This window comes from Lemur catta, chromosome 1 (genome assembly GCF_020740605.2).
Source record: "Lemur catta isolate mLemCat1 chromosome 1, mLemCat1.pri, whole genome shotgun sequence".
Classification (NCBI taxonomy): Eukaryota; Metazoa; Chordata; class Mammalia; order Primates; family Lemuridae; genus Lemur; species Lemur catta.
In genome coordinates, this window is record NC_059128.1 from 33,423,739 (window position 1) to 33,450,505 (window position 26,767).

The 26,767-nt window shown below is 55.9% G+C and overlaps 1 protein-coding gene across 3 annotated transcripts in view; it reads left to right on the forward strand.

The window, feature by feature from the left end:
- Positions 1-26,767, forward strand: part of SPTB (spectrin beta, erythrocytic) — a 67,069-nt gene that overhangs the window by 23,080 nt on the left and 17,222 nt on the right. For 2 of the 3 annotated variants that reach the window (XM_045565694.1, XM_045565711.1), the window contains exons 9-31: positions 225-342; positions 1,009-1,167; positions 2,060-2,362; positions 2,986-3,136; positions 3,733-4,603; positions 5,681-5,818; positions 9,731-10,487; positions 10,895-11,097; positions 11,205-11,295; positions 12,534-12,680; positions 13,911-14,174; positions 14,548-14,754; positions 15,231-15,320; positions 18,491-18,769; positions 19,133-19,263; positions 20,220-20,424; positions 20,708-21,082; positions 22,463-22,707; positions 23,814-23,952; positions 24,422-24,506; positions 25,656-25,852; positions 26,136-26,185; positions 26,661-26,736. In XM_045565694.1, the coding sequence (XP_045421650.1) occupies positions 225-342; positions 1,009-1,167; positions 2,060-2,362; positions 2,986-3,136; positions 3,733-4,603; positions 5,681-5,818; positions 9,731-10,487; positions 10,895-11,097; positions 11,205-11,295; positions 12,534-12,680; positions 13,911-14,174; positions 14,548-14,754; positions 15,231-15,320; positions 18,491-18,769; positions 19,133-19,263; positions 20,220-20,424; positions 20,708-21,082; positions 22,463-22,707; positions 23,814-23,952; positions 24,422-24,506; positions 25,656-25,852; positions 26,136-26,185; positions 26,661-26,736 (5,281 nt within the window). The remainder of the gene's footprint in view (positions 1-224; positions 343-1,008; positions 1,168-2,059; positions 2,363-2,985; positions 3,137-3,732; positions 4,604-5,680; positions 5,819-9,730; positions 10,488-10,894; positions 11,098-11,204; positions 11,296-12,533; positions 12,681-13,910; positions 14,175-14,547; positions 14,755-15,230; positions 15,321-18,490; positions 18,770-19,132; positions 19,264-20,219; positions 20,425-20,707; positions 21,083-22,462; positions 22,708-23,813; positions 23,953-24,421; positions 24,507-25,655; positions 25,853-26,135; positions 26,186-26,660; positions 26,737-26,767) is intronic. The other variant, XM_045565704.1, reaches the window with a different exon arrangement.

The following is a 26,767-nucleotide window of genomic DNA, read 5'->3' on the forward strand; positions in this document are numbered from 1 at the left end:
TCTGGTTTGCTCTGTAAAGACCCAAACCCCTATTAGATCTCAGTTGGAGAGAATGATAGATCTAACAGGTAATTAGACCTATAGATTCTCTACCTTTTCTGTGTTTTTAAGGGAAATATGCTTTGCTATCCAAGATCCAAGATGCCAGGGTTCTGTGTTGACTTCAGCAAAAAATTTGGCCTGGGATCTTGACAACAATGTCCCTACCTCTGTTTTCTCCACAGGTTTCAGGAGAAGGGGAATCTGGAAGTCTTGCTCTTCACCATCCAGTCCCGGATGAGAGCCAACAATCAGAAAGTGTACACGCCCCATGATGGGAAACTAGTGTCCGACATCAACCGGGTATAGCAGCACTTTCCATTCCGTGTTGCCAGTGGGCTGATTGAGTTCCTGATGAGGGCACAGGGAATGGTCACTGGACCAGGTTAATCCAGCCCACTTTCTTCAGTGCTGTTAATCCCATGCTGGCTATTTCGGGGAGTTATCTGAACCTGGTCTGAGAGGTCAGACTCTACCCACCACCCTTCAATTTAGCCCCCTGTTGAGATGTCCAGAGCCTGTTTTTCAAAGCCAGTTTTATTATAGCCTTTCCTCTCTAGGACCTTGAGTTTGTCTTTAAATATGGAATATTAACTACTTAGAAATGAAGTGCCTTATGACGTTTCAGAGGTGGAGACTTAACACCACCTGGAAGCTCTAATCAAATTTTAGTCCATAAGAATTTATCGAGCAGAGAGGTGGAAAACATTATATTACATCAAGAGTCTGAGGCTGGTTTAGGGGAAGAGGGAACTGGGGGATCATAGCCAGTGCTCCCTGAATCTTTGGTGAACCCAGAATGGAAGCCAAGAAGAGCTTTTACTGGCCTTTAATCTGCCACTACCTCACCTACGAGCATCAGGCCCTACCTAGATTCCGGAAGTCACTCAGAGTCGGATGAAAGAGATGGGGCCCCAAAACCCAGGTGTTTCTCCTGTGCCCTGAGAATTCTCATGCCCCTCTCCGCAGGCCTGGGAAAGCCTGGAGGAGGCCGAGTACCAGCGGGAGCTGGCCCTGAGAAACGAGCTCATTCGGCAGGAGAAGCTGGAGCAGCTGGCCCGGCGCTTTGACCGAAAGGCCGCGATGAGGGAGACGTGGCTCAATGAAAACCAGCGCCTGGTGGCCCAGGTAATGGGGGACACACGTCAGGGGGTGGCAGGAGAGGGGAAGTTCCTCAGCGCCCCCAGCTCTGGGCTGGGCCAGAGGCCATGCTGGCTTCTCGCAGCTGCTCCCCGAGCCTTGCGGTCCAGCTCCCACCATTGGGTGGATTCAGATTTGCATGTGAGGAAGAGTCTCCAGGATTTCTTAAGTCTCATTTTTGGGAAAGAGCTTCATAGTCCAGAACTGGCCCCTGAAGTTGTCTTATGTGGGCTGGTAGCATCAACTAAAGCTCGGGTTCAAGTCAACGTTAATAATGGTTCTCTGGGGATATGGTGAAATCACAGAGTGCACCTTGTCAGTGTCACACGTGCCTTTTGGACTCTGGCCTCCGGGGCCACAAGGTGTTTCACTAGCTAGGAACTGACCCCAGGGCTGATTCTCCATCAGAGCATCTGTTCCCACCTACCTAAAGCTTGGAATCAAATTAGATTCTTCCATAAAGGGGATAGCAAGTGTTCTGGCGCACTGGAGAGTGTATGCACTCCCCAGATAGCACATGGGCAAACCACTGGTTTGCAGCTGCATGTGGGAAGCAGCCCCTTCCTCCCCAGAATCAGACAAGCCCACCCAAGGCAGGCTGGGGAGTGCCAGCGGGTCACCAAAGGGCTCTGTTAGTAACACATGAGTAGCGTTGCCCACACATGTGGCACAGGGATGAGGTCATGAGCTTCTCCTAGAGGTTCTTGGGAAGCATTGATTTTGGGAACTTGACGCTGATAAGCCAAGCAGGCAGAACTAGCTCCTTTTGGTAATGGGTTTCCCCGTCCAGCAGTTGTTCGGAAGGGGCCCGCCTTGCCCTGCATTTGGGGGTGAGCCAGGGGGTGTCTGACTGAGCTGCTGTTTTCTCCCTGCGGGGCAGGATAACTTCGGGTATGACCTGGCAGCCGTGGAGGCCGCCAAGAAGAAGCACGAGGCCATCGAGACGGACACAGCCGCCTACGAGGAGCGGGTGAGGGCCCTGGAGGACCTGGCCCAGGAGCTGGAGAAGGAGAATTACCACGACCAGAAGCGCATCACAGCCCGCAAGGACAACATCCTCCGCCTGTGGAGCTACTTGCAGGAGCTGCTGCGGTCCCGGCGCCAGCGGCTCGAGACCACCCTGGCACTGCAGAAGCTCTTCCAGGACATGCTGCACAGCATCGACTGGATGGACGAGATCAAGGTGGGCCTGCGGTTAGCACATGCCTCCCCAGACACCTCCCGCCAGTCACATCCCTGAGTCAAAATGGAGAAAACAGAGGCGCACAGTGTCTGCTGCTTGGCTCACTGTGCTCCAGGTAGATGACACTAGCCCAGGTCCACACTATTCTCAATGACCAAGACACCTTGGGTTCATGGAAGCACAGGTGCCAGCCTTCAGGGCCTTGAAGAGACAGGGGTTAATCGGAAGCTGGGAGAATCAGGCTCTGAGGAATTACAGTTTGACTCTGGTTAGAATCCAGCCCTCCCTGCCTAGGGGCAGCCCAAGAAGTCTGAATTCTCCTCTCCCTCTACTGCAGTGGGTCTCAACTGAGGACACACATCAGACTGACCCTGGAGCTTTCTAGAAATACACATGCCCAGGCTCCAACCGTGCGACAGATGTGGTAGATAAGCGTGGGGCTTCTGTGAGACATCCCATGGGGGACTCTGACACTCCCGCTCTGTAGCTTTTCCATCCCAAGCAGCAGCTGTTTTCTGACCCACCCTGGCTCAGATACCCTGGACATGCCCTTTGCAGAGGTCTCTTCTCCTGATGTGTAGGTCGCTTCACTTCTTGTTCCCTTTACCTGTCCTCTCTGCCAGGCTCACCTCTTGTCTGCTGAGTTTGGGAAGCACTTGTTGGAGGTCGAAGACTTGCTACAGAAGCACAAGTTGATGGAGGCCGACATCGCCATCCAAGGGGACAAAGTGAAGGCCATCACCGCGGCTACCCTGCAGTTCACTGAGGAGAAAGGTGAGGCCAAGGGTGTCTCCCTGTTGAGGCCTCTGTTGCCAGCACCCCGTCCTCTGGCCCAGCACCCCACCTTAGATAAATCTCCAGGAACAAGAAGAATTCTGCTTCTTTCATCAAGTAACGGTACAAGAAAGAAGCTTGAGGGGCAGCAGAACTCTCCAGAGAGCAGGGAACCTGTAATCAGAAAGGCATTTGTAAGCACTGAGGAGGCCTCCTCCGTCTCATTCTCCTTGCTAGTTCAAGTTATGGCTGAGACAATTTAGGTTTCTAGTTTTTGGTCTTAAATAGGAGACCTCACTGCCCCCCGTAGAATCACCTTGAAATATATATCTGAGCTTTTTAAAAATAATTTCATGTTGTGCATTTCTTCTGAGAACTGACCCAACTTTTAATCTTTCTTATTCCTGAGGTTTAGTGGGAACTAATTATAAAGAATCTGGCCTGCAGGGACTCCCTGCATCTAATCCCAAAGCCCTAGTGACATGGCAGCTTCTGGATTGTGTGGTTCTAATCTGGAAACCGATCAGAATCTTGCCATAAATGAATCCCTTGCCCATAAATGAAGCCCTTGTCCTCCCTCCTCCTCTTCCTCCCAGGGTACCAGCCATGTGACCCCCAGGTCATCCGGGACCGCATCAGCCACCTGGAGCAGTGCTTCGGGGAGCTGAGCAACATGGCAGCTGGGCGCAAGGCCCAGCTAGAGCAGTCCAAGCGGCTCTGGAAGTTCTTCTGGGAGATGGATGAGGCTGAGAGCTGGATCAAGGAGAAGGAGCAGATCTACTCCTCCCTGGACTATGGCAAGGACCTGACCAGTGTGCTCATCTTGCAGCGCAAGCACAAGGCCTTTGAAGATGAGCTCCGCGGGCTGGGTACTCACCTGGAGCAGATCTTCCAGGAGGCCGAGGGCATGGTTGCACGCAAGCAGTTTGGGCACCCGCAGATCAAGGCCCGCATCACGGAGGTGTCGGCCCAGTGGGACCAGCTGAAGGAGCTGGCTGCCTTTCGCAAGAACAACCTCCAGGATGCCGAGAACTTTTTCCAGTTCCAGGGCGATGCAGATGACCTGAAGGCCTGGCTGCAAGATGCCCACCGGCTGCTCTCGGGTGAAGATGTAGGGCAGGATGAAGGGGCCACACGGGCCCTGGGGAAAAAGCACAAGGACTTCCTGGAGGAGCTGGAAGAGAACCGCTTGGTGATGGAACACCTGGAGCAGCAGGCCCAGGGCTTCCCCCAAGAGTTTCGGGATTCCCCAGATGTGACCAATCGGCTGCAGGCCCTCCGGGAGCTCTACCAGCAGGTGGTGGCCCAGGCGGACCTGCGTCGACAGAGGCTGCAGGACGCCCTGGACCTGTACACGGTGTTTGGGGAGACCGATGCCTGTGAGCTGTGGATGGGCGAGAAGGAGAAGTGGCTGGCTCAGATGGAGATCCCAGACACCCTGGAGGACCTGGAGGTCGTGCAGCACAGGTCAGAGCTGGCTCATCTTTTCCTCGCCTCCCACCTAGTTTGATAACAGCTTCTGGATCAGCAGGGGTCTCTGTAAGAGGTCCTGGGGTGTCCTTTATTGCAAAGCCAAGGCATTGGGAGTCAAGACTTCTATTCTGACTCTGTGGCTTTGGGTACTTCACCCACTGGGGCCTTGGGTTCCTCAAACAAAGGAAAATTTTCTAGTTCAATTATTCAATTACCTTTCAGCTACAGCAGTCTTTTCCCAAACTAATTGTGTGTGGAACATCCATGTAACACAGAGGAAAAGTGGAGCTTCTCTGGATAAGGGGGCTGAGAGGCTGGAACCCCGCCAGCTCTAGCTTTCTGTGACAGTCCCTAAGCCACAGAACTCGGAGGAGCCACAGAGACCAGTCTGCAAACCGCCTGTCTGCAAGGCTGCTCTCATTCCCGGTGTTCCGATTCCGTCAGCACGGCTGTGGGAGGCATGCCCGGGTCTATGCAGCATCTCAGTAGCCCAAGCACAGAATCCAGGGAGTCCAGGGGGAGGAGAGGCCACTCCCTGGAGCAGTGCCGAGGTGGGCCTGCCCTGATGCTGGAGAGTCCTGGGCTCTTACCTTCAGAACCACAAATGCCCCTCCCCTTGGCAGCTCTCTCTTGTCCTACCCAGGAATGGAGCGCCTGGCTGGGGAGGGTATCCTTTGGGTCAAGGCAGAATCAGGGTCCAAGGGCAGCAGCTGAGACAGTGGGGACCTGACAGGTGGTCCTTGTGGCAATCGACACCCCCCTAAACACAGTATAACCTCTTTTCAGCCCTCCCTCCCCTTCACACTTCTCTGTTGCACCAGAAGGCTCTGTAGTAAGTAACCGGCTCTCTCCTGGCCTGGTCCAGATAATGCCAAACCATGGAATTGGACCGTGAACCAAAGAGGAGGGTGTGCCAGCACATGCATCTCCTTTCTCCTCTTCACCTGGGCAAATGGGCTCAGGGTGGAAGGAGAAAGCAAGAGCTACGTGTTCTAGAGACCAGGGGGCCACTGGCAACGAAGAATCTGCTGCCGCCTCATTGGTCCTTGTTTTCCTCTCTCTGTATACCAGGTTCGACATCCTGGACCAGGAGATGAAGACTCTGATGGCTCAGATTGATGGCGTGAACCTCGCTGCCAACAGCCTGGTAGAGAGCGGCCACCCGCGCAGTGGGGAAGTGAAGCAGTATCAGGACCACCTGAATACCAGGTGGGGTGTGGGTGGGGCTGCGGGCTGGGGGTATTGCTCCCACACCTGACACCCCCAGGGGGGCATGGCCCCGTATTCAGGCCACCTGCTACACACCGCCGCGTGTACACCGTCAATGCACCTGTCTTTCCCAGCTACTGTCTCCTTCCTAGTTAGTAGCAGTGGAGCAAGGAGAGGGCTGCAGTGGTGAACAGCTCAGGGGGGAGAGAGACATGCTTCAGTGCTGTGCCTGGGGAGAAGGGGGTATGTGCATGTGTGCTGGAGGGGACATTCTGAGCGTGCGTGCGGTTAGAATCAGGCCATATGGTTCTCAGGCCATATTTCCCTGGACATTCTTGAGCAGGGAAAATTGCTTTCTGAGAGCTCTTAAGTACTGTCCATAAAAGAATGCTCCCGCCTGTGCCAAAATACAGCATCGATAATGAGGCTGGCTTGAACGAAGAGGGGAATTAGCAGGGAGCCTTGAGCAAGCTTTGCAGCCGAACAAAAACCAGGCCCCGAGGAGCCTTTAGAGAGGGGGTGCTTTTGGTGTGGGGCATAATTGCCCATTAGTTCCTGGAGGATCTTTGAGGACAGAGCAAATGTCTCTGTTCCTGTTTTCACCCTGGGCCCTGCGCACGCAATGCCATGTGGCCACTACATCCCCATTTCCCCGCCCCTCCCCCCCACTTGTGCCTGAGCCTTGCTCTGCCTGAGGCAGTCGGGGAGGTGGGCTGAGGGAAGACTCAGTTGTAAAGGGAAGGATCATCACAGTAGAGAATCTTACTGGCAGCCTACGGAGAGGCAGGGGGTGACCGGGATACTTTGGAGCCACTAGACTGGGGCCAATTGTCTCAGCGTTGAGAGATGGGGACTGCAGTTCAGGAGATTGCTCTGTAAGTCTGATGTTTACACAGAGGAGGAGGACTCTCCTTTAGGCTTGTAGATAATGGGTTTGCGTGAGTGAGTGTGTGTGTGCTTGTGAGAGAGAGATTGAGAGATTATTGCAAGTGCTGCTTAATGCAGGAAACTAGAGCAGCTCCCAACCAGAGAAACTTCAGACAGGAAGAACTTGCCAGCTATACAGTGAGCTGTAGTCTGAGAATGCTGATCTTCACAGACCCTTAAACCATGCCCCATCCCAAGTGAAAAACATCAGTGTGCCTGCCGTCCTTAGGCGAGAAAAGCCCTGAGGCACGAGATGGTAAGGTGGTTCTCCACTAGGTCTGAGAGTTGAAGGGGACCTGAGAAGTCAACCCTCGAGCCAGGGTGGAGAGCTCACTGCCACCATGCAGCCCATCCCACCCTGCGGCAACTCCTTTTGGTTAAAAAGTTTGATCTCACACTGGGTGGAAATCTGCCTCCTTGAAATGTGTACACATTGCTCTGGCTCTGTCCTTTAGAGATAGCAGACTTATCCTGATTCCTCTTCCATGTACAGCCCTTTAAATATTTTTTGAAATAGTTCTCATCCTACACCACCACCCCAGTCGTACCTCTGAGCCTCTGCTGTCATCTCAGCGTGCATTCTCTTCCAGCTGTACGTTCCAAACCCTGTCTGTCCTTCAGGCCAGTCCAGGCCACCTCTGTCTCAGTTTCCCGGCTGAAAAGCTGTCTTTCCCGCCTTTGTACTGGTTTCCAGCTTCATATCCTACCCAGTGTTATAATTACTTCTGTGCTGACGGACTTTCCTACTGGACTCTAAGCAGAGGAAGAGCTCTGTTCTATAGTGCCCACAGTGCCCGTCACATGAAGCACGTTCTCGGTCGAGGCTGTGTCTGTTTGGAACATGCTTTTCCTAGCTAACCCCTTGGTCTGCTCTCTTACTTTACTCAGGTCTCAGCTCAAATGTCGGCTTTTTGGAGTGGCCTGCGCTGACCACCCTGTTGAAAGCAGCTCATCCTCCCTCTCACCAACCCCTCAGCTTCGATCCCCTTACTTTGCTTTATTTTTCTTTGCACTCATCACACCTGCCGGGCTGTAGACTTGTTTATGTCTGCACCACTTGCATGAATGCAAAGACCTTGCTTTGTTCTTTGCTGCATCTCCGGTGCCCAGGTCGGTGCCTGGCACAAGGCGCGTGATAGTTGCATGGTAAATGCTCAGTCAGTGAGGGGGCTGGGACAAAGCTGAGGTTTTTCTGCCAACCTTGGCACATAGGAGTCATTCAAACACTTGCTGAATGTGTGGTCATCTTTCACCATAGCCATTCCAGTTGACTGACATTTTTCTAAAAATCTTGGGCCCACAACCAAACCTGGACTCCTCACATTGCATGACCAGTGCTAATCAGGGTGGCTCTATCAACTTCCTCCATCCCAGAGACTGTGCAGTATAAGCAGAAAGTGCGGGGCCAGGAGGCAGACTAGACCCAAGCCCCAGTCCACCTCCGGTGTGGCCTCTACTAAGTGGCTTAAGTGAGGCCACACCAGGAAAGGTCTGGAAAGTCACCAGGGGGCCTCTTCTCTCGAGACACAGCCAGACCCTCTCCCAGGAGCACTTCTGTCCCTTGGCAGAGGTGTCAGACTGGCTTAGAGAAAACCTGCAGCTCCTTTCCTCTGCTTTCCCAGCCTCAGAGCACCGTCTGTGTGCCAGCCAGGCACAGAATTCCCCAGAGCGTGGGCACGTCCTGGGCTAGGAGGGGAGCTGAGAAACCTGCAGGTGCCCTCTCTTCTCTCATGGCATTCCTGATCCCTCCCAGCCTGCCCCCTGCTTCTCTTTGCAGGCCTGTCTTTCAAACCAGACTGGAGCTGTTGTCACACCTTGGGAATGCCACGCTGCACTCTGCCAGGTCCATCTGCCTGGCCCCCACCCTCCACCCCCTGGGGCCTGGGGACAAAGATGAATGATATACTTGGTCCCATCCTTAAACACATCACTCTAGTGGAGACACTGAGGGTCTGTTCACCGAGAGACTGGTGACCACCATGAAATGTGCCACCACTACCCTGTCATTCCTTCCAGCTCCCTCAGTCTGCTCTGCCTGGTGTGTGCAGTGTACATAGCACTTTATGCTGTAGTTGTTTTGTGAGCTTGTCTGAATTTCTCTCTAAATCACATCACTCCACAGGGCAAGGTCTGGTTATTTCTGTATTCTCTCGAAGTCTAACGTATTGCCCTGTACCCTCGCAGGTATTCCAGAAAGATGGGCTCAGTAGGAATCAGCATTCTGCACACTCTCATGTACGGATATGTTTCAGTGATGCAGAATGAATAAACCTGGGTCCCCGGGAGGTGTCCCTGGTGGTCTGGCCGGGCTGGTGGGCAGCCCTTTATTAAAAGAGGTCTGCTGTGTACTGCAGCTCGACCCAGGCCCTGGGCGTCCGCCAGACCTTAGCACATTTTCCTGTTCATAGCAACGCTGCCCTTGAAGGCTAAGATTATGTTACTCATTTTAATTATAATCATAGCTCTTCCTCCCCTTCCTCTTCCTCTTCTTCTTTACCAGGCTTCCTTTCTTTTAGATCCAAGGTGATTTTTTTCAGTACCTGGGGCACTTTGAGTGTGGCCTTGGGCATTTGCATGGTTCTAGGGCAGCTGGAGACCTATGTCCTGAAGCATTCTTGAAGTTAATAATGTGAGTTTTCTGATTATTTTTGGTATTCTATAAACTCTAGGGAAATCATATATTTGCCAACAATCCAACTGCATGCAGAAGCCTTTACTTTCATGTTCCTTTACTCGTGGTTGGAATCACACATCACTGCTTGCCTCCTGCTGATAAAAAGAGCTGACTGACAGTTATATATATCTTGAGTAAAATTGGATAAATAAATTTTGCTCACCCACGGTTGTTAGGTAGATAATGTTTTTCTTTTCAGCATGCAAGGTCTGTGTGGGGAGACTCCTGGGAAACCTGGGAAGGGGTGCCCTGTGGGAAGAGTTGAGGAAGGAGTCTCTCTGTTTCCCCCGGGCCGTGTCCCCACCCGGCAGGTGGCAGGCATTCCAGACCATGGTGTCAGCGAGGCGGGAGGCGGTGGACTCGGCCCTCCGAGTACACAACTACTGTGTGGACTGCGAGGAGACCAGCAAGTGGATCGTGGACAAGACGAAGGTGGTGGAGTCCACAAAGGACCTGGGGCGGGACCTCGCGGGTGTCATTGCCATCCAGAGGAAGTTGTCGGGGCTGGAGCGCGATGTGGCCGCCATCCAGGCCCGCGTGGGTGCCCTGGAGCGTGAGTCGCAGCGGCTGATGGAGTCGCACCCGGAGCTGAAGGAGGACATCAGCCGGCGGCAGGCATACGTGGAGGAGCTGTGGCAGGGCCTGCAGCGAGCCCTGCAGGGCCAGGAGGCCTCCCTGGGGGAAGCCAGCCAGCTACAGGCCTTCCTGCAGGACCTGGACAACTTCCAGGCCTGGCTGTCCCTGACCCAGAAGGCCGTGGCCTCCGAGGACACACCCGAGTCGCTCCCGGAGGCCGAGCAGCTCCTGCAGCAGCATGCGGCCATCAAGGACGAGATTGACGGGCACCAGGAGAGCTACCAGCATGTCAAGGAGTCCGGGGAAAAGGTGATCCGAGACCAGAAGGACCCGGAGTACGTGCTCCTGGGCCAGCGGCTGAGGGGCCTGGACTCTGGCTGGGACGCCCTGCGGCGCATGTGGGAGAGCCGCGGCCGCTCCCTCGCCCAGTGCCTGGGCTTCCAGGAGTTCCAGAAAGATGCCAAGCAGGCTGAAGCCATCCTTAGCAACCAGGTAGAGAGGGCCGGGACGGGGGTCTCTCGGGCAGCAGCACTAGGGGTGCATGTGCAAGCATGCTGTAAGGCTCAGGGACCAAACTATGCTTTTCCTGGACTCTCTGTATTTGCTAATTGGGAGGGAAATCCTCTTTGTCCTTCGTCACATGCCTTTTCCCACCCTGTGTCCCAAACGATGCCTTCCTGTGGGTCCGTCAGAGGCTAGAGAAGTGAATTTTGCCTTGGTGGTGAGGCACGCTGTTCACTGGGTACCCTGGGGTAGGGGTGGGGGCAAGGCCCCAGGAGCAGAGCCTCTTCCTCGCACAACTCTAGGGGGCGCCTGTCACACTGTAGTTCCCACTTGGCAGGTGCCCTGCCCACTTCCTCTGCTTGCCTCACGCCTTGTCTGGAAACTCACTTCAACAGGAATATACTCTGGCTCACCTGGAGCCCCCAGACTCCCTTGAAGCCGCAGAGGCCGGGATCCGCAAGTTTGAGGAGTTCCTGGTGTCTATGGAGAACAACCGGGATAAGGTCTTGAGTCCTGTGGACTCTGGCAACAAGCTTGTAGCTGAGGGAAACCTGTACTCGGACAAGATCAGGGAGAAGGTGCAGCTGATTGAGGACAGGTAACTACCTGCCCCCAGGGTCCCTGGAGCCACGGAGGGGCTGAGGGTGTCTCATGAGGACCCCAGGCTTGGCACTGCTGTCACTGTGGCTTCGGCTTCCCTTCCAGGCACAGGAAGAACAATGAGAAGGCCCAGGAGGCTTCAGTTCTTCTGAGAGACAACCTGGAGCTGCAGAACTTCCTCCAGAACTGCCAGGAGGTGAGGCTCCAGCAAGGCCGGGGACATTTTTCAGACAATTCCTTTCTAGAGCAGAGTGCTCTAGAGGTGGGAAGTCCGTAGGGACACAGGGATCCTTTCCAGCTTGGATTCTGTGGGTGGGGAACTCTGGGTACTCGATGGCTGGGTCATCCTCTGGAATCTTCGGTTACACTATTTTTTTTTTTTTTTCAAATCTGAGAAGTCATGCTTTAACCTGCCAAGTGTAGGCCAAGAGTTTCTCAAGGGTAGTCTGAGCACTACCAATACTGGAATTACCCAGGGCCCTGGCCAGGGCCGGCTTCAAGGGCACGTGACCTGTGTGTTCATTCACACAGGGCCTGTGCTTAGAAGGGCCTTGTGCTTGGTTTGATGTTCTGCTCTTGCCGTCTTGAAATTCTTAATACCTTTGAACAACTTCACTTTGTACTAGCCCCCCCGCCCCACATTGTGGAGCCAGGCCTGGCCCTCAGTTAAAGCAGACTCCTGGGCCCCACTTGGGCGGATGAATCAGAACCTTAAGGGGTGAGATAAAGAACACTCTAAACAAGTCTCGCCGTTGCAGAACTGCCGGCTCAGAGCTCCGCCTGGGGCCAACTGTACAAAGAAGGTCGCTGATCTGCCCTCCTGGGCCCTCCGTTGCCAGTACTCCCCGTGTGGACCGGGGCTTTCCCTCTCTTCTCTCTTGCTTTCATCCTCATATGCCTTTCCTCTCAGCCCAGACAACTTTGTTTCCGTCTACCTCTGCCTGGCACAAGCCAGGCTTGGTGTGGTGCCAGGACATCTTCAAAACAATGGATGCTCATCACAGTTCTTCCCCCATTGTTAATGATAGGATCTGCCCTCAGCTTTTCCCTCCGATAACATTTTTCCTGTGTTTATGAAGGATTTCTCACCCTACTGCCAAAGGACGGCTTTCTCCATCCATCCAGTAAATACTCATTGAGTTCCTACAGAATGCCAGGCCCCGTCTTAGGTCCTGGAAACATGGAGAGAAGAGCACAGCATCCCTGGTCCCACACTGCTCACTCACGTGGGGAAGACACACTCATGCCCACATCTTAGCCCTGGCACGCCGTGGGTTAATTTGCCTGTGCCGGGACTCAGGGCCCCAGGATTGGAGATGAGTTCTCCTCTGTTCCTGCACTCCTGCCTCCTTCTGCAGCCAGGGTGGGCAGCGGGTTCTGCCCTGCCGAAGAGATACACTCAGGGACGGTCGGACCCACTCTTTCTGCCCACAGCTCACTCTCTGGATCAATGACAAGCTGCTGACCTCTCAGGATGTCTCCTATGGTGAAGCGCGAAACCTTCACAACATGTGGCTGAAGCACCAGGCATTTGTGGCAGAGCTGGCTTCCCACCAGGGGTGGCTGGAGAACATCGATGCAGTAAGTAGAGTGAGGGGTTGCTCTGCACAGATTTGCTTGCCCGAGTGAGGCTTCCCCTGGGACGTAGACACCATCCTGCAGCTTGCTGGACAGTGTAGAACTTGGCAGTGAAAAACCTTCTCTAAATAGTAGTCAAATCTCCAGAACTCTTGGGATAGCCAGTCTTGTTAAGCCTGGTCAGAATTGGAGCCTCTTGGCTGGGCCACCTGAATCGGGACAGTCCAGGACACGGAGGACACCCTGGTTAGAGCTCCAGTGCCCAGTGCCACGACCACGGTTCTCACTGTTTGCTCTCCATTATCCTCACAGGGCTCCAGCACTGTCCTGCCCGGGGCCAGGGGAACCCCTGAAGTGGCCAGGGTGGCCCAGGGGACCCATTAATCCTCCTCATTTGGCTGGGCAGCATAGGGCATGGCCATTCACACCCCCTGTAGACAGCAAACCAAGCGACCCCTCTGTGATGAGCTTGCCCTGTAGCACAGGTCAAAATGTGGTTGGAATCAGATCTGGAAATCACGTACCCTCGCACTTCTCTGCTGTGGCTGTCCACAAGGAAGCAGCCCTAGGAGTCACACAAGGCCGCACGGTGGTTAAGGGTGTGGCCTCTGGAGCCACACTGACTCCTTAACCTCCCTGTGCCTCAGTCTCCTCATCTATGAAGAAATGTTAGGTATTTAGTTCTCCAAAGGTGGTTAGTCACTGAAGGTTAGCACACAACCTCTGGAACACAGAGGCAGGTTACCGTGCTGGCCATTCCTGGATGGATCTGGAATCTTGGTTTTAGGGCCAGTTGATCCTTGTTAATGATAGGGTCTGCCCTTGGCTTTCCCCTCAGGTAACATTTGTCCTGTGTGTATGAAGGATTTCTCACCCTACTGCCAAAAGGATGGCTTTCTCCATCCATCCAGGAAATACTCATTGAGTTCCTACAAAATGCCAGGCCCTGTCTTAGGTCCAGGAAATATGGAGAGAAGGATAAAGCATCCCTGGTCTCACACTGCCTGGGGAGCTGCAGGCTCCCTGAGTCATCTGCCCCCAACACGCTGCTCTCTCTGCCCTGCCTTCCCCTGCAAATAGCTCTGGGGGTGCAGAGTCAAGTTCAGTTGCGCCTCACCCACGCTCTGTGCAGATTCTGTGCCTTGCTGACCTCCCCTTGGGTAGCCTCTTGCAACCGCCAGGAGCAGGGCAGCTCCGAGGCCTCAGAGGGTGAGCTCTCCGCCTTCCCTGCAGGAAGGGAGGCAGCTGATGGAGGAGAAGCCCCAGTACGCAGACCTGGTGTCCCAGAGGCTGGACGCCTTGCACCGGCTCTGGGACGAGCTGCAGGCCACCACAAAGGAGAAGGCCCGGCAGCTCTCGGCCGCGAGGAGCTCGGACCTGCGCTTGCAGACCCATGCCGATCTCAGCAAGTGGATCAGCGCCATGGAGGACCAGCTGCGGTCGGACGACCCGGGCAAGGACCTGACCAGCGTCAACCGCATGTTGGTGAAGCTGAAGGCACGTGAGCGGGTTGTGGACTCAGAGTGTTGGGATAGAAGGGATGGTGGGAGCAAATTGGGAACCTTAATGTAAGTATTCCTCCTGTTCTCTTAACTTGACTTGCTTTTATCATACAAAATTGTCTCCTGGTTTGTCATCCATCTTTTAGCCCTTTTGCAGTGGGTAGGACAGGGATCCAAAAGGATGCATGAGAAATATAGGACAGGCTCTCAGAGGAGGCAAAGTGGATGGGAGCATCCAGGGAGACTTCCTGGAGGAGGCTGTGCTCACACTGGGCCTTAAAGGGTGGCGGGACACGGATAAATGAAGAGGAGGGGAGGGGCTGCCTGGGTGCCAAGGCTGGTGCTGACTCCATCCCCTTGTGTCTCAGCGAGTGGAGGACCAAGTGAACGTGCGGAAGGAGGAGCTAGGCGAGCTGTTTGCCCAGGTGCCCTCACTGGAAGAGGAGGCAGTAGACGCAGACGTGAGCATCGAGAAGCGATTTCTGGATCTCCTGGAACCCCTGGGGAGGAGGAAGAAGCAGCTAGAATCATCCAAAGCCAAGCTGCAGATCAGCCGGGACTTAGAGGATGAGACGGTGCGTGGGCCGCAGCCTCTCCCCACCCCTGAGGCTGAGCCGCCAGCTGCCATCAGGGTAGCTGGCTGCCATCCAGAGCACTTCTTGGCAGCAGATGACTGGTCATCTCACCCCCTTATCTCTCAGGATTTTGGGGATGATGATTGCGTTAAATGGAAAAGTCAAGCCGGTGCTCTCTGAATGGTAGCTCGCTGTCCACTTGCTAGCATTGATGGTGATGAGCCTGGACTTTGGGGTCAGACAGACGTGGGTTCGAGATCCAGCTATGTTACTTTCCCACTGTGTGACCAGGAGCAAGTTATTTGGAACCTCAGTTCCAAGTATCCCCATCTTTAAAGTGGGGGCACAGCCCTGATGGGGTGTCGGGAGGAACCAGGGAGACACTGCCAGCAAAGCTCTGTCTGGTCCATGGTGAGGGTGCAGGAAAGGGTGGCCATGATTGTCACCAACCGTCCCCTGCCTTCTCGTCTCTGCAGCTCTGGGTGGAGGAGAGGCTGCCTCTGGCCCAGTCAACCGACTATGGCACTAACCTGCAAACCGTGCAGCTGTTCATGAAGAAGAACCAGGTGAGTCCTGCCTCACCCTCCAGCCCCCCACGCCCCCCACCCCCACCTGGCACCCGGGGAGGCCCAGCCCCAACCTGCCAACAGCCAGCAAGCAGATTATTGCTCCTATTGGTGGCTTTGGGGTCCCCAGACTGTATTTGTAGTCTCACAGCAGGAAGAGCAGGCTTTGGTGACTGCAGAGAGAATTCTGGGAGGATCACAGGGGAGGAGGACTCCCTGTGCTCAGGAATTTGGGGCCATTCAGACTCCCTCAGGCACAGGCAGTGCAGGATCCCGGAGCCCTGGCCTGGAGTTTAACATGTTTGCATAGTTCTGTGCTCAGTGGCCTCCCGGAGAGGAGGCGTGTTCCCTTTCACGCCACTGCCTCGCCCCACTTCAGGGCCGAGGTGTGTGTGGTGTCCTCCGGGTAAGTAGGCCCCATTTCTCTGGACATGTGAGGGTACTAAAGGGGGCTCATGCCCCATAGGAAGCTGCTGAACTTGAACTCTGAGCCCTTGGAGCAAACATCATGGCTGGTGCTCTCTTAGGCCTGATCGGTCATGGTCAGTGTCCTGGACACGAGCAGAGGCCAAACACCTCCTCTCGTGTCAGGGCTGCAGCAGGAGCCTGAATCGTACAAGGACGCCAGCCGCGTGGGGCTGCAATGGCTTCCTGCCCAGCGGGGGGCTGGCCGAAGACCCTTCTCCTGGGCAGAGAACCCCTCCCCTGCCTAGTCTGCCCTCTGGGTCTGCGGGGAGAGCCTGGGAACAGAGGCCCCGCAGAAGAGCAGCGTGTCGCAGGGTGCTCCCGCAGGTGCTGCGCTCCCTGGGGGAGGAAGGTTATGCCAGACAGCACTGCCCTCCCCAAGAAGACAGCAGCTGGCGTCTGCCTGCTGCACCGTTTGAGCCCAGCAGCGGTGCACAGGCCTGAATTATATACAGAGAGGCGTCTTCAAAGCTTTCTTGGGCCCTTTGCTTCCAGTTGACATGATCTAGTCACAGAGGCTCCAGCGGCCACACGCAGGGCCCTGAGCTAGAAGACGATAGAGATCTAGGCTCAGTGAATGCCACAACCTTCAGTGGAGAGGGAGGGCTGGTAGGAGACGGTACCCTCGGGGCCTCAGTATCCTCAATTATAAAGTGAGCCAACTCTAATCTCTCCAACACTAAAGACTTTAGATTCTGTCCAGCCTCAGTAAGTGGTATTATCCAAAGGTTTTCAAATCCCCTGGCTGGAAGTTGCTATTTCAGGAAACAGGCAAGACAAATACAGGTGAGGTTCCCCCAGCCAGGAAGGGAAAGGCGGAACGTGACTGCCCTAGTGGAAACTATTTTAGGCTCACCTGGCTAAGGCATAAATCCAATTTTGTCATTTCCTGACTTGAAACCCTCTATTGCAGTGGTTCTCCAATTTCCAAGTCATCCACCCAGAGGGCTTGTTAAAACACAACTGACCAGGCGCCACCCCAGATCCACCGAATCAAACTCTGGGCACAGAGCCTGATAATTTGCATGTCTAACAAGATCTAGGTAACGCTGATGTTGCTGGTCAGGGACTTAGCTACCTGCTGCAATTAGCACACATCCTGCTACATGAGTGGTTCTCACCCCTGCCTGCACACTAAAATCACCTAGGGAACTTTTAAACAGATAAATGCCCAGGTCCCATCTCAGATCAATTGATTAGGACCTCTGAACATCGGGCCCTAGCTGTATCTTTTCCTGGATTAGTCAATGGGCAGTCAGGGTTGAGAACCACTGCCTTGCCTGATCTGGCCCTTACCTCCCTCTAAATCTCATGTCTTGTCAGGGGACTCTTCTGGCCCCCTCTCTGGCCCTCAGACAGTCCAGGCTTGTTCCCACCCCAGGGCCTTTGCACTTGCTCTGTCCTCTTGCCTGGGACACACACCCACAGATCTTTGTGTGGTTGCCTTTCTCTCATCATTCACGTCTCACTCGAGTCATCTCAGAAAGGCCTTCCTGACTCCCTTAGCGAAAGTGACGACCACAGCTCCACAGACACTCTTTATCCCATTGCTGTATTTTCCTCATGGCCCCCAGAGAGGAAGACCCACCCTTTATGTATTCATTTGTTTACATGCTTACCTGCTGTCTCCTCCACCAGAGTGTAAACTTGGTGAGTGTAGCAGTTTTGTTTACCTCGTTTCATATTCTTCTTACTGCCTTGGACAGGGTCTGATACATAGAAAGAACTTCATACATATTTTTTGAATGAATGAACACAGAGAAGAAAACATCATAAGCAAGCATCCCGCACAGGAAACTAGAAAGTAATTGCTTAAATTAGGGCACCATGCAGAGGTCATAAGATCTCCAGGAAAGTAGAGGCAAATGGAGCTGAAAATGGGTTGTTTGAAGGCAATTGCAGAGACCACGGGAAATTGTCAAAGTCAAGATTCTGAGCATAAAGTGTGAAGATGCGTTTCAGCAGGTTAGGTGGCTTGTGGATGAGACTGATTTGTATGTATTTTAAACGCTGGCAGTCCCTGCCCCGCCCACGTGGACTGCTCTTCCCCTTGCCTTCCAGGTGGTGGTAAAGGCCAGGAGGAAATTGTAGAAAGGTAGGAAACGAGGTAGAAGGAGCCCAAGAGCCCACATGTAGGAAGCAGCTGGCCTTGGCCCAGGACCCCAAAAGTAAATAGCACATGTGTCAGGGCCTCCTGAAGAAAAAGGTGACCCAGTCACCAGAGTGGGAGGAAAAGTCCACTTTGGTGACCAAAGAAGGCTCAAACAAGAAATAATAGCTCACAAAATATTCGAGAATAGAAATTGGGAAAAATGAAACAAAACCCGAGACCCTGAACAAGAGGCAGACATCAACTCTTCTTTTGTATGGAACGAAAGCTGCTAAAATATCAAAAAGGCCATTTCCTTTCCTCCAACACATACACCTGAGAAATCGAGCTCTGCTGAGCACAGAAAGAGCGGGGCACCGTCAGGAGCACGGCTTTGGAGTCAGGCAGAGCTGTGTTCAAACCTGGCTGTGCCGCTCACTGCCCGCTTCCAGGTGCTTATCTCAGCGGGCCGCCTGAGGGCTAGAGGATGGTGTGCAGGAAAGGCTTGGCACCTGCTGCCAAGTGGCCACCAGAGGCGTGCGGGGGGCCCAGGGGAAGCGGCCCCTGACCCCCCACAGTGAGGAGGCCCTGCCCCGAGCCCTTCCCTCTGGCACAGACCCTGCAGAACGAGATCCAGGGCCACGCGCCGCGGGTGGAGGACGTGCTACAGAGAGGGCAGCAGCTGGTGGCAGCAGCGGAGATTGACTGCGAGGACCTCGAGGAGCGCCTGGGACACCTGCAGAGCTCGTGGGACCGGCTGCGGGAGGCAGCAGCTGGGCGGCTGCAGCACCTGCAGGACGCCAACGAGGCGCAGCAGTACTACCTGGACGCGGGCGAGGCCGAGGCCTGGATCGGCGAGCAGGAGCTCTATGTCGGCTCCACCGAGACCCCTGAGGTCTGCTGGGGTGGGGGCGGGGGGGGTGCCGGGCAGGGGACCGAGGTGGAGAGGAAGGGCTGGAGCAGGCAGCCGTGGGCAGTGGCACAGGCGCCCGTGGACTCTCTCGAGCTCACCCCCAAGGTGCACAGGCTGCCCTCTGCCCGCTTAGCTTTGCTCTAACCCGGGAGTTGTCTGCCTTTCTTGCCGTGGGCTCTGTGCCGGGCAATCAGAGCACAGAGAGGGAACACGCACGGCTGTCCCGTGGGGCCCTGCAAGCCTGGCTGTCCTCCTGCCTGGCCACCTCCAGGAGCTGGGCTGTAACTTGCCAAGGGAGGGAGCGTGGCGGGCTGAGCCCTGGCGTTGACACGCCGCTGCCCCTAGGACGAAGAGGGCGCCATCGTGATGCTGAAGCGGCACCTGCGGCAGCAGCGCGCGGTGGAGGAGTACGGGAGGAACATCAAGCAGCTGGCCGGCCGCGCCCAGAGCCTGCTGTCCGCAGGCCACCCCGAGGGGTGTGTACGCCTCCTGGGGACCCCTGGCCAGGGCGTGGGCACAGCAGGCTCACCGGCCAGTGTCCCTGCAGGCCTAAGAGAGAAAAATGGGAGCAGTTTTCCCAAAAAATAGGCTTTGAGAAAACTGCTTCGGGACTGTCAGTTGGCCCAATTTCATTTTACGCCTTGGTTTTGTGTAACTTCAAACTAGGCCAACTAGGCCCTGGTTTGCAGAAAGTTCCAGGAAGGGAGTAGCAAAACTACCCTCTTGGTGGACTGAGGGCTCCAGTCTTCCAAAGAGTTAGAATATGCTGAGAGACACTAAAGACCACTTTTGCTTTGCTTTTTATGGTCCAGAAGGTACTTCAGGACCTCACGGTGTCGCAGCAGACTCATTCTGTGGGAGGGAAGGCAGAGCCCCTCTGTCCACCCAGACAGTGGATGTGCATTCCGCAGAAATGGGAGGGCAGGGACCACACAGCGCCCCAGTCAGGGCCTTGTGCTCAGCCACCAGTAACGCACCCACCATGGCGGACCCTCAGCAGCTCCCAGACATCTCCCAGGGAGCTCCTGGGTCTGAGCCCAGGGTACAGCCTGTCCCTCCCTAAGGACTAAGCAGGGCCCCTGCTGCTGGAGCCCGGCTCGGACAGCGCTGCTCCTTCAGCCTCTTTGGGAAAATAATGGAGAAGTTCAGCATTTGCACTTGTCTCTGCGAGCTTCCCAGAGTGAGAGGTGCCGAGAGACGCCCCCCTCCAGGGCAGAATTCCAGGACCCGGTTGTCATCCTTTGAGGCATCCTGGTCTCAGGGTGGCTCCTTCTCTCCCTAGCCCTTCCCCTAGCAAAGCCCCTGTGATTCTCCTGAGCTTCACTCCCCACCTGACCCTGCCGGGGGCTGGGGAGCAGCAGGTCGGCTCCTCCGAGCTGCTGCTCTGGGTGCTTGGCGGGCGTCTCTGAGGCCGTTCTTGCTTTGCATTCAGGGAACAGATCATCAGACTGCAGGGGCAAGTGGACAAGCAGTATGCAAAGCTGAAGGACACGGCGGAGACGCGCAAGCGAGAGCTGGAGGACAAATACCACCGGTTCCAGGTGAAGAGGGAGACGGAAGACTTGCAACAGTGGATTTCAGAGAAGGAGCTGGTGGCCTCTTCCCAAGAAACGGGGCAAGACTTTGACCATGTCACTGTGAGTAGTCATAGCTCCCGCTGGTTTCGTCTTCCTGCAAGGCAGTAGACGCGGCCAGCCAGCACTCCAGACACACACGCGCCCCTGCCACTTGCAGAGTGCTGCACAGGACGCGGTCACACCTGTGTGAGGTGTGACCAGCGGGCTCAGGCTTCCCTGGGGAAGGTGTGAGGGCATGTCCCCAGGTGCTGTGGTTGCCACCGGCAAAAGTCTAGGGCTCAGCTGGTGGCCCCCACCTGCCCCTGTGCCCTGATAAGTGCATTTCTGTCTGCCCCTTGTCCAGCTGCTCCGGGACAAGTTCCGGGACTTTGCCCGGGAGACAGGGGCGATTGGGCAGGAGCGGGTGGACAACATGAATGCCATCATCGAGCGGCTCATTGACGCGGGCCACAGCGAAGCGGCCACCCTCGCAGAGTGGAAGGACGGGCTGAACGAGATGTGGGCAGACCTGCTGGAGCTCATCGACACGCACATGCAGCTGCTGGCCGCCTCCTACGACTGGCACCGCTACTTCTACACGGGCACGGAGATCCTGGGCCTCATCAACGAGAAGCACCGCGAGCTGCCCGAGGACGTGGGGCTGGACGCCAGCACGGCCGAGTCCTTCCACCGGGTGCACACGGCCTTCGAGCGGGAGCTCCACTTGCTGGGCATGCAGGTGCCTTCCGGCTTCCGTGGCTTCCCCATGGCCAGCTCCCGGGGCTGGGGGTCAGGCCCTACCTGGCTTCCAGAGGGGACAGCTCTAAATGGGTACCAGGAGATTCTGCCTCCTTAGGGAGCCAGCAGCTCAGGGCAGGGAGCAGTGGCTTTCAGAGACTCTTTAGCTTCAGAAGTAGTTCTTGAAACCGAATCCTCGCAGAAAGCCAAAGCATAAAATACCTTACGATGTCCCCTAGCTGTACAGTAGTGTTAGCGAACACATACATAGCGCTGTCCTGGCATCAGGCACTGTTCTGAGTGACATATGTAGTCACTGGACCCTCGTGGCCATCCTCTGAGGTAGGTACTAGCACTGTCTGCATTTTGTAGATGAGGAAAGTGAGCTGTGGAGGGTCAGTAAGTTGTCCCAGAACCTGCAGGCAGCAGTGGAGCCAGGACTTGGACCCTGGCGGCCTGGCTGTAGATCCCATGTGCTTAGCCACGAGGTGCTTCAGCCTTTCCACATGGAAGCTGGAGGAACCCCAAGATCTGCTGATTAGACCCTTTCCCCCATCACTAAGGTGCTTCCAGAGGCCCCTCCACAGATCCCAAGGGTTCCCCAGAGCTCGGTGTGATAGAAAGGACAAATCAAGGGGCCCCAGCTACCAGGGGCTCCCCAGGCTTAGAGTGGTAGGAGAGGTGGGCTGGCTGTGCAGTCCTGGGCCAGCCCAGGGGGTCGGGGACAAAACACCAAGGTAAGTTGGACCCAAAAGGGGACCTCTCAGTGATTTGTCCTCCAGGAGGAGGCGGGGCCTGGTATGTGGCTATTGTGCTTGGGGTTGCCAGAGCCCCTGAGACAGGTAGCCCCACTGAGGCCACAGGAGTGAGAGTTCATTGTCCCTGGGGCCACCCCAGTCAGGATCTGGTGCAGCCCCTTCCTGGGAGAGGCAGTGTGCAGAGTGGTTAAGAATAGGGACTCAGGACACAGTGCCAATGCCAGCTGTGCCTTTTGCTAGTGTGAGGGACATGGGGCCAGTAACTTAGCTTCCTCATCTCATCTCAGGGCAGTGAGAGTGCCTCTTTCATGGGGTTGTAAAGATGGAGGGCGTTAATAAATAGAAAGTGTTCGGAACGGTGCCTGGTACATAGTTACTGTCATTATTGCACTTCTGAGGAGATGGAAGGGCAGAGTCCCTCTCACTCCCAAATCCCCACAAAGTGCAAGTGATGGCTTGGGTGGGCAGAGGCGTCAAAGCAAGGAGGTTTCTCCTGCAGCGCCTGCTGGGAGAGGCTGAAGACCCTGCCTTCCAGCGGGGAGGGAAGCCGGGGGAGAAAGATGCCCTTCCGTGCCGAGGCTCGAGCCGCCCAGGGGACAGGGTCTGCTCTCTCCTCATCACAGGTACAGCAGTTCCAGGATGTGGCCACCCGCCTGCAGACGGCGTATGCTGCGGAGAAGGCAGAAGCCATCCAGAACAAGGAGCAGGAGGTGTCCGCCGCGTGGCAGGCGCTGCTCGACGCCTGCGCCGGGCGCCGCACCCAGCTGGTGGACACGGCGGACAAATTCCGCTTCTTCAGCATGGCCCGCGACCTCCTCTCCTGGATGGAGAGCATCATCCGGCAGATTGAGACGCAGGAGAGGCCCAGGTGAGGGGACGTCCTCGAGGCAGCCCCACTCAGTGCCAGGGGAGGCGGGGAGGCCAGGGTGCCACACTGGGGCCCCTCCCTGGGGGACGGTCCTGACCTGTTGGGTGCGTGGGGATTGCTGTGGGCGCCCGAGGCTGGGGACAGCCGGAGATGGACTGGCTCGGTGGGAGGACCGGCCATGTCAGAGTGAGGGGAGTCCTGAGTGTGGGGAGAAAGACATCTTTTGGGTTTTCCAACAGGGATAGTGACCACTGTTGTCAGGGAAAATAAGGGACTCACATGGCCAACACAGGGCAGGGCCAAGACTGTTCACTCTTCCCCCAGCCGCGGGACGTGGGGACCGTCCCCCCAGACTCAGGAAGGAGCTGATTATTCTTGAGAGATGGGGCAGACACCTGGGCGGTGGGCACCCCGGCAGGGGCAGTTTAGCAGTTATTACAGGCCCATCTCTGTCCCCCGCCCCCCGGGTGCCTGTCCCTGGTGGGTGTCCTTTCACCTTCAACATCTTTGTGGAGAGACACCGTACTGGTCAGTGGGCCTTAGTATTCTCACAGTTACGCAGCCATCACCACAGTCTAAGTTTAGAAGGTTTTCATCCCCCTAGTAGGAAACCCCGTCCCCATGAGCAGTCACCCCCATTTCCCTCTTCCCCCCAGCTCCTGGCAACCATTTCTCTGCTCTTTGTCTCTCTGGATTTGCCTGTTCTGGACATTTCATATGAACAGAATCGTGCAACGTGGTCTTTTGTGCCTGGCTTCTTTCACTTAACCTAACGTTTTCAAAGTCCATCCGCGAATCTTGTTGTAACGTGAATCAACACTTCATTTTTATTGCTGAATAGTATTCCCAGGCTGCTTTTGAGGTTCCTGTACCCACTGCCCGTGCCCTGGCCACTGAGCAGCGGAACACACGAGGGCATCAGTGTTCCTTCTGGGGCTGGGCTGGCAGGGGACTTCCTGGGTGGCCAGAGAGAGCGGAGGGAGTGAGGCTGAGCAGGCGGCCCTTGTCCAGCGGTGGCCCCTCTCCTTGGGACTCACGCGGGCCAGAGTGACCCAGAGTTTCCTCTTCCCAAACTGCCTCTCCCACCCTTGTCCTCCTGCCCCCAGGGATGTCTCCTCCGTGGAACTGCTCATGAAGTATCACCAGGGCATCAGTGCGGAGATCGAAACCCGGAGCAAGAACTTCAGCGCCTGCCTGGAGCTCGGCGAGTCCCTGCTGCAGCGGCAGCACCAGGCCTCAGAGGAGGTGAGAGGGACCGTAGGGACAGAGCGATCCCCTCCTTCCCCTTGTCCCCACTCTCGTCAGCCAGGCAGCCTGCTGCGAGGGAGCTGTGGGCTGTGCATTTTCTGAGGAGCTTGTCTTTCTTTCACTCTTGGAGATCGGGGTGCACGCAGACTCGGGAATCACAGCCACGCCCAGCCCGTTCCCTGCCACGAGGAGCTGGCCGCTCCGTAAAGGAGCGCAGGCTCACAGCCTCGCTCACACCCACGTGTGCACACGCTCTGGAGTTGGTAATCCGATTCTATAAGTGCAGCACATGTGCCTCAGAGAGGTTAAGTAACTTGCCCAAGGCTGCACAGCTGGCAAGGGGTAGGACTTGCAGCCAGAACTGTGTGACCAAACCTGGCATTCTTTGCAGGATCCATTTGTGCACTGCCTCAGACAGGGAGGAGGGTGACCAAAGCCTGAGCTTTTCTCGCTTCCCTCCCCACAGATCCGGGAGAAGCTGCAGCAGGTGATGTCCAGGAGGAAGGAGATGAATGAGAAGTGGGAGGCCCGCAGGGAGCGGCTCCACATGTGTGAGTGCGGCCCGGCAGCCATGGACCCTGGGGGCAGGGGCCAGACCCTGCTGCAGGAAGGGAAGGGGGAGATGTCACAAGGAGTGGATTTTCACCACTGCCTAGAGAAGCCACCATAGCACCACTTGTAGGCAGGGCTCTGGGCCAGGGGCCTTGGTGGTCCGCGCAGAGGATGGAGCAGACATGCGTCAGGAAGCCTACCTCCAGCCAGCCAGCGTGCCCCCACTCCCAGTCCGCCCTCTGCCCACCTGCCCATAGCCCCATGCCTGAGCTGCTGTCCCTGCAGAGCTGCGGCCTGGGGAGGTGTCAAAGTAAGGCTCTGCGTCCCAGATGTTTGTTCTGAGGAGTGTTGGGCACAGAAGGAGCTCGTCCTCCTGCAGCGGATGCTGGGGAGAGGTAGAGAAAGCCCACCGCTCGAGGACCTATGAGCCCAGAAGGCCCAGACTGGTCCCCATGGCTCCTTGTCTATGATTATATGAGACAGCCCAGGGCTGCAAAGAGAATATTCAGGGCTGAAGACAGCTTCTCAAAGAGAGACATCTAAACTATCTCTTATTTTCAAAGAAGAGTTTTTCCTAATTAATTTGTTTTAAAAAGACAGCTATTGGCTGGGCGCGCGGTGGTTCACACCTGTAATCCTAGCACTCTGGGAGGCCGAGGCGGGTGGATCGTTTGAGTTCAGGAGTTCAAGACCACCCTGAGCAAGAGTGAGACCCTCGTCTCTACTAAAAATAGAAATTATATGGCCAACTAAAAATATATATAGAAAAAATTAGCCGGGCATGGTGGTACATGCCTGTAGTCCAGCTACTTGGGAGGCTGAGGCAGGAGGATTGCTTGAGCCCAGGAGTTTGAGGTTGCTGTGAGCTAGGCTGACACCATGGCACTCTAGCCCAGGCAACCGAGTGAGACTCTGTCTCAAAAAAAAATTAAAAAAAAAAAAAAAAAAGACAGCTATTGATGGAGATGGGCTGGGGGCCCAGAGTGGGGACAGGGTGGCCTCTGGCAGCAGGATGTCCATGCAGTTTAGGGCACCTGTGTAGGCCACCTGACTGCCAGCTCCCAAGTCTGCTGCTGAGCTACCCCCAGGCCCTGGTGGGAGTGGACTGCTTGGTGCTAAGTGGGTCCGTGGCTTGTTCCCTGTGGCAGTGCTGGAGGTGTGCCAGTTCTCAAGGGATGCGTCCGTGGCCGAGGCGTGGCTGATTGCCCAGGAGCCCTACCTGGCTAGCCGGGACTTTGGACACACGGTGGACAGTGTGGAGAAGCTCATCAAGAGGCACGAGGCTTTCGAGAAATCCACGGCCACCTGGGCGGAGCGCTTTGCAGCCCTGGAGAAGCCCACCACGGTGAGCAGGGCTCGCGCTGGGAGGCTCGGGGGGCCGCAGCGTGCCTGGGGTCTCGGGCCAGGAGCTCTAGGCCAGTTATATTAGGTACTTAGGGTGGTGGAACAGCTTGGCCAGCGGGGAGGGTGGGAAGCAAAGACAAGTGGCAGGAGGTGGTGACTGAGGAGCACAAAGACAGAGGGGCTGGCCCGGGAGGAACCAGTGCTGAGTGTGTTGGGGTGAGGGGCGCATCTAGACAGGGTCTGAGAACACAGCCGCCCTGACCCCCGGCCTCTTCCTCCCCCAGCTTGAGCTTAAAGAGCGCCAGACCCCAGAGCGACCCGCGGAGGAGACTGGGTGAGTAGGGGCCGTGTGTCCCAGGCACCGCGTGCTCTGCCAAAGGGGCAGGAGTGCTTTTCTTCAGAAACCTGACGTTGGAACAAGACATACTCGCCCTGTCACCTGGGCCACTTGTCAGAGAAGCCCAGAGTGTCTGGAGCACGAAGTCAGAGGAGGTTCCCCCACAAGGGCTGGCGCAGGAGGAGGGGTGGTGGGAGCAGGGACGGTAGAGGGTCCCCCCTTGAAACAAACCACCTGAGCCCAGGCCCCACAGGCCTTTTGCAGGGAACCTGGCTCATTTCTGAAGTATCTGCCTTGGCTTTTCCGATGAAGCCTTGGGGCGGCTCCTTGCTGAGACCTTGCAGGCCGCCGGGATGCCTGGACAGGGAGACACGTGGGACACACTCCCTGGGGTGCGGGTGGAAGCCAAGCCGTGGGGGTGTCGCTGGCCTCAGAGGTACTTGTTTTTAAGAAGAGGCTGTATCTTCCTTAGGCCTCAAGAGGAGGAAGGCGAGACAGCAGGGGAGGGTCCCCGAGTTCACCGTGCAGCCACCGAGAGAACGTCCCCGGTCAGTTTCCTGTCCCAATTGTCTAGTTCCT